General features: G+C 50.9%; 1 protein-coding gene across 1 annotated transcript in view; it reads left to right on the forward strand.

The window, feature by feature from the left end:
• flt1 (fms related receptor tyrosine kinase 1) overlaps positions 1-6,743 on the forward strand; it is a 56,040-nt gene that overhangs the window by 15,137 nt on the left and 34,160 nt on the right. Inside the window, exon 4 of the mRNA XM_070446797.1 lies at positions 948-1,072. Coding sequence (XP_070302898.1) covers positions 948-1,072 — 125 coding nt within the window. The remainder of the gene's footprint in view (positions 1-947; positions 1,073-6,743) is intronic.

Genomic DNA, 6,743 nt, shown 5'->3' on the forward strand with positions numbered 1-6,743 from the left:
AACCTCCTGCCCCACTCTGCTCTCACCCTCCTGCCCCTTCTGCTCTCACTCCTTCCTGCCCCCTCTGCTCTCACCCTCCTGCCCCATCTCTGCTCTCACCTCCTGCCCCACTCTCTCTCTCACCCTCCTGCCCCTCCTGCCCCTTCTGCTCTCACCTCCTGCCCCCTCTTCTCTCCCTCCTGCCCCTCCTGCCCCATTCTGCTCTCACCTCCTGCCCCACTCTTTCTCTCCCCCCTCCTGCCCCTCCTGCCCCATTCTGCTTCTCAACCTCCTTGCCCTCACTCTGCTCTCACCCTCCTGCCCCTCCTGCCCCCACTCTGCTCACCCTCCGGCCCTCCTGCCCCCTCTGCTCACCCTTCCGGCCCCTCTTGCCCCCTCCAGCTCCTTTATATGTAATCAAAGCAGCAGGAGGAAGCCCTGCGGTCCAGGCCACTAGTCCTTGGGGTACTTTTGTTAAAATGTTCAGAGATTATGCTTTCCTTGAATAGCACAGTACAGTAGCTGACAAACAATGAGGTGAGCTCCCACCCGCCCACCATTTTCAATGGCACAGGGATATTAGAGGCAAGGGAAAGGAATCGGCAAATGTACTCTGGAAAGAAACACAGGCATTTGATTACCTCTAAACAATCTGTGTGTGTTTATTGTTGACTCCAGATCTCTGTTTTCTGAATGGTATTTAGTGATGGGTGGAGTGTTGTGTGTGTGTTTTGTGTGCTTATTGTTGATTGTTTTCTGCTGAATAGCCATTCTATACAATATGTGATTATGAGGGTACGCTTGCATGCGTACGTGCATGCGTACATGAGATGCACACATGATGGTGTGTGTGTGTTTTCTGTGACATATGTCTGTGTGTGTGTCTGTAACATGTGTGTCTGTGTGTGTCCATGCTCGCTGTTTGTTTGCGTGTGTACCTATCCCTAACCTCAGTGTTGTGGTTTCAGACAGACAGCGGCCATTTGTGAGGGAGCAGAATAAAAGTCCAGACGTGGTGTATATCAAGGAGAGCCAGCCACTGGTCTTCCCCTGTAGGGTCACCAACCCTGACGCCACCGTGTCATTGGTCAAGGTGAGTTCCCTTCACTATTTCCACTACTAGCACTCCTGACTGCCTCTTAGAACAATACACTTCTCTCTGTTTCTCCATCAACACTCCCATCTGTACACAAGTCACAGTCATGTTGTTTCTGCTAGTACAGATCATTCAACACATTGTTCTTATCTTGGCAACCGTTCTGCCTTGGAGTGTGTGTGTCCGTTTGTTTGTGTCAGTCTGCGGAAGTGTGTGGAAGTGTTTGTGAGTGTTGCTGCCTGAGTGGTGAGTGAGTGTACGTCAGTGCAATGAAGTGCAGTGTGTGTGTATGTATTTTTGTGGCAACGTCTCAGTGTGTCAGTGATACCTATTTTTTACTGCCATGTTCCGAGTGAGCGGCGCCTGCAGTTTCCTCTGTTGGCACTGTTGTTACCCCCGGAGACAGGACGTGGGGTCTGGAGGGCCCCCTGCCTCCGCCCCCCCTCACCCCCCTCACACACCCCTCACCCCTATCCTGGCTGCCAAACTCCTCCTGATTCCTTAACCAGCCGCCCTTCTGGCCAGAGGACGATGAGATGCCAGGAGTAATGGGCTGGCCAGGACTGACTGGTGCTAGCAGGGCAAGGCATGCCCCTCAGGCAGATCTGTTAACAGTGGTATTGTACGTAGGTAGCATCTTCTGTGTGCAGAGACTGCACAGTTTGACCTTTACAACACAATAACATCCAGGTGAGAGAAGTGGGCTACTGGAACTTTATCAGGTGAATGAAGGAATTGTCTTTTCTTAAGAGGTTCCGATGGAATTTCCAAAGAGAGTTTCAGGAAACTGAAAAAGAGTGAAAGAAGAAAATGAACCCCTCAGTCATCTCTCCTCTTGTCCCTGGCTCTCCCTTCAGGATGTGAGGCGGACCCCGAAACGGAGCGTTACACAACACACACATTCTCACACACACACTTCCCTTCTGTTGGCTCTCTGTGTTTACGTCCTGCTCCTATCTCCACACAAACGTCCAGCCTAGAGCCACAAAGGTAATTATTCTAAAAATATCCCCTGTTCTCTCACTCCCTCCATCCGCCCCGGCCTGGCCCGGCATTCCGAACCTGGAGTCCACTCCACACACAAACACTGTCACACACTCTGGAGTGTTTTTTTCCTGGAAGGATTTTGCACTCTGCCTGGATCTTTAATTTGTTGTCCCACCTCTCAGCAGGGAACAATACCCAGGGGGCCACTCTCTCTCGCTGCATCCCTCTCGCTGCCGCCGGAAAGTGACCCAGGTGTGGCGAGGAGTGGAGGCAAGCGGAAGGGTGGTGTAGCATGACCTTAGGGTTCCCAGTTCCAGTCCAGTCTCCATCCTGTAGTTGACAGGATGTGAGCAGTGGACTGGGAGTCACGTATTCCCACATCCTTACTTCTCCTCTCACACTTGCAACCCACCTGCACCCCCTTCGACCCCCTTACACCACCTACACCCCCCCCCCCCCCCCCCCCCCTCCGTCCGGTTTATCCGTTCCGTCCGTCCGTCCCAAATCCTCTGAATCCTTCACCTCCCCAGGATTCAGCTCCCAGTGGGTGGGTGGAGGGGGCCCAAGGCATTCCACAGGGGCCTAATGAGAAACAGAGGAGGACTTAGAGCATTTATTATAGTGTAGTGTATAAAGGCAGAGGGAAGATAGGAGGGAAAAGAGACATCTTAAGGTGGTGGATGAGGATGAGGGGTTCTCAGGCCAGTTAACACTGGGATGAGGGGGTTATCAAGCCAGTTAACACTGGGGATGAGGTGGGTTATCAGCCAGTTAACCACTGGCGGATGAGGGGGTATCAGCCAGTTTAACACTGGGGATGAGGGGCTTATCAGCCAGTAACACTGGGCGATGAGTGGGGGTTATCAAGCCAGTTAACACTGGGGATAGGGGGTTATCAGCTCAGTTAACACTGGGCATGAGGGGGTTATCAGCCATTAACACTGGGATGAGGGGGCCTATCAGCAGTTAACACTGGGGATGAGGGGGTTATCAGCCAGTTAACACACTGGGGATGAAGGGGCCGTTTATACAGCCAGTTAACTGGGGGATCGGGGGGTTATCAGCCAGTTAACAACTGGGGATGACGGGGGGCTATCAGGCCAGTTAACACTGGGCGTGAGGGGGGTATATCAGCCAGGTTAACACTGGGATAGGGGGGGCTATCAGCCAGTTACCACTGGGGTGACAGGGGTGAGGGGGGTATCAGCCCAGTTTAACACTGGGGATGAAGGGGGGCTATCAGCCAGTTAACACTGGGGTGAAGGGGTGAGGGGGTATCAGCCGTTAACACTGGGGGTGAAGGGGTGGAGGGGGTATACCCAGTTAACAACTGGGGGTGAAGGGGGTATCAGCAGTTAACACTGGGGTGAAGGGGTGAGGGGTGAGGGGGTATCAGCCAGTTAACACTGGGGTGAAGGGGTGAGGGGGGTAATCAGCCAGTTAACACTGGAGGTGAGGGGGGTATCACGCAGTTAACACTGGGGTGAAGGGGTGAGGGGGGTATCAGCCAGTTAACATGGGGGTGAAGGGGTGAGGGGGTATCAGCCAGTTAACACAGGGGTGAAGGGGTGAGGGGGTATCAGCCAGTTAACACTGGGGTGAAGGGGTGAGAGGGTATCAGCCAGTTAACACAGGGTGGAAGGGGTGAGGGGGTATCGCCAGTTAACACTGGGGGTGAGGGGTGAGGGGGGTATCAGCCAGTTAACACTGGGGTGAAGGGGTGAGGGGGGTATCAGCCAGTTAACACTGGGGTGAAGGGGTGAGGGGGGTATCAGCCAGTTAACACTGGGGTGAAGGGTGAGGGGTGAGGGGGGTATCAGCAGTTAACACTGGGGTGAAGGGGTGAGGGGTATCAGCCAGTTAACACTGGGGGTGAAGGGGTGAGGGGGGTATCAGCCAGTTAACACTGGGGGTGAAGGGGTGAGGGGGGTATCAGCCAGTTAACACTGGGGGTGAAAGGGTGAGGGGCTATCAGCCAGTTAACACTGGGGTGAAGGGGTAGGGGGTATCAGCCAGTTAACACTGGGGAAGGGTGAGGGTGAGGGGGTATCAGCCAGTTAAAACTGGGGTGAAGGGTGAGGGGGGTATCAGCCAGTTAACACTGGGGTGAAGGGGTGAGGGGAATCAGCCAGTTAACACTGGGGGTGAAGGGGTGAGGGGGGTATCAGCCAGTTAACACTGGGGTGAAGGGGTGAGGAGGGTATCAGCCAGTTAACACTGGGGGGAAGGGGTGAGGGGGATCCGCCAGTTTAACACTGGGGGAAGGGTGAGGGGGGTATCAGCCAGTTAACACTGGGGTGAAGGGTGAGGAGGTATCAGCCAGTTACACTGGGGTGAAGGGGTGAGGGGGTATCAGCCAGTTAACACTGGGGTGAAGGGGTGAGGGGGATCAGCCAGTTAACACTGGGTGAGGGGTGAGGGGGGTATCAGCCAGTTAACACTGGGGTGAAGGGGTGAGGGGGGTATCAGCCAGTTAACACTGGGGGTGAAGGGGTGAGGGGGGTATCAGCCAGTTAACACTGGGGTGAAGGGTGAGGGGGGTATCAGCCATTTAACACTGGGTGAAGGGGTGAGGGGGGTATCAGCCAGTTAACACTGGGGTGAAAGGTTATCAGCCAGTTAACACCTGGGGTGAAAGGTTATCAGCCAGTTAACACTGGGGTGAAAGGTTATCAGCCAGTTAACACTGGGGTGAAGGGGGAGGGGGTATCAGCCAGTTAACACTGGGGGTGAAGGGGTGAGGGGGGTATCAGCCAGTTAACACTGGGGTGAAGGTGGAGGGGGTATCAGCCAGTTAACACTGGGGGTGAAGGGGTGAGGGGGGTAACAGCCAGTTAACACTGGAGGTGAGGGGGGCGAGGTGGGGGGTCCACATGTTCCCCTGAGAGAGGGCGGGATGCTTCCACCATGTCACTGAAACTCTAGTAAACATTTCCTTGAGTCTGCCTCCTCCAAGAAAACAACCCTTTTACACAAGACTGACCTCTAAAGTAGCACAATACTTTGTCTCTACAGTAACACAAGACTTTTTCCTAAGTAGCACCAATCTCTGTCCTCTACAAGTACACAGACTCTGTCTCTACAGTAACACAAGACTCTGTCTCTACAGTAACACAAGACTCTGTCTCTACAGTAACACAAGACTCTGTCTCTACAGTAACACAAGACTCTCTCTCTACAGTAACTCAATACTCTCTCTCTACAGTAACACAAGACTCTGTCTCTACAGTAACACAATACTCTGTCTCTACAGTAACACAAGACTCTGTCTCTACAGTAACACAAGACTCTGTCTCTACAATAACACAAGACTCTCTCTCTACAGTAACACAAGACTCTGTCTCTACAGTAACACACAAGACTCTGTCTCTACAGTAACACAAGACTCTGTCTCTACAGTAAGCGAGACTCTGTCTCTACAGTAACACAAAGACTCTGTCTCTACAGTAACACAAGACTCTCTCTCTACAGTAACTCAATACTCTCTCTCTACAGTAAACACAAGACTCTGTCTCTACAGTAACACAAGACTCTGTCTCTACAGTAACACAAGACTCTGTCTCTACAGTAACAACAGACTCTCTCTTACAGTAACTCATAACTCTCTCTCTATCAGTAACACAAGACTCTGTCTCTACAGTAACACAATACTCTGTCTCTACAGTAACACAAGACTCTGTCTCTACAGTAACACAAGACTCTGTCTCTACAATAACACAAGACTCTCTCTCTTACAGTAAACACAAGACTCTGTCTCTACAGTAACACAAGTCTGTCTCTATCAGTAACCACAAGACTCTGTCTCTTACAGTAAGCGAGACTCTGTCTCTACAGTAACACAAGACTCTGTCCTCTACAGTAACACAAGACTCTCTCTCTACAGTAACTCAATACTCTCTCTCTACAGTAACACAAGACTCTGTCTCTACAGTAACACAAGACTCTGTCTCTACAGTAAGCGAGACTCTGTCTCTACAGTAACACAAGACTCTGTCTCTACAGTAACACAAGACTCTGTCTCTACTGTAACACAAGACTCTGTCGCTACAGTAACACAAGACTCTGTCTCTACAGTAACACAAGACTGTTTTTACACTAACAAGACTCTCTTTCTACAGTAACACAATACTCTGTCTCTACAGTAAACAAGACTCTGTCTCTACAGTAACACAAGACTCTGTCTCTACAGTAACACAAGACTCTGTCTCTACAGTTACCCAAGACTCTTTCTCTACAGTAACACAAGACTCTGTCTCTACAGTAACCCAGACCTCTCTCTACAGTAACACAGATTTTTTAGTAATCGTTTTGTTTATGCAGTAATAATAATAACATGCATCATGCGTCTTGCCAATGTGGCCTCATTTGAGTCATTAATAGCCCCCATACTGTTCTGGTTGTGGTTGATGTTCATGATTTGCTCAGGAGTTGTGAATGTGTGCAGTGTTGCTTTTGTGTGACTGTAAGTATGGTTGTGTTGTGTTCAGGATGTGGTCATGGTTCTGATAAACTCATGACATGGCTGGGTTGAGTTCATGATTGGTTGGTTGGTGGTTGAGTTCACAAAATGGTTATGGTTGTGTTGAGTTTATGGTGTGGCTATGGTTGTTGACCATGTTTTCTAATCCCTAATCGGAAACAGATATTTCATTTTGTGTGACATTGATTTTATTAGACTGTT

Source organism: Salvelinus sp. IW2-2015, linkage group LG14 (genome assembly GCF_002910315.2).
Source record: "Salvelinus sp. IW2-2015 linkage group LG14, ASM291031v2, whole genome shotgun sequence".
Lineage (NCBI taxonomy): Eukaryota > Metazoa > Chordata > Actinopteri > Salmoniformes > Salmonidae > Salvelinus > Salvelinus sp. IW2-2015.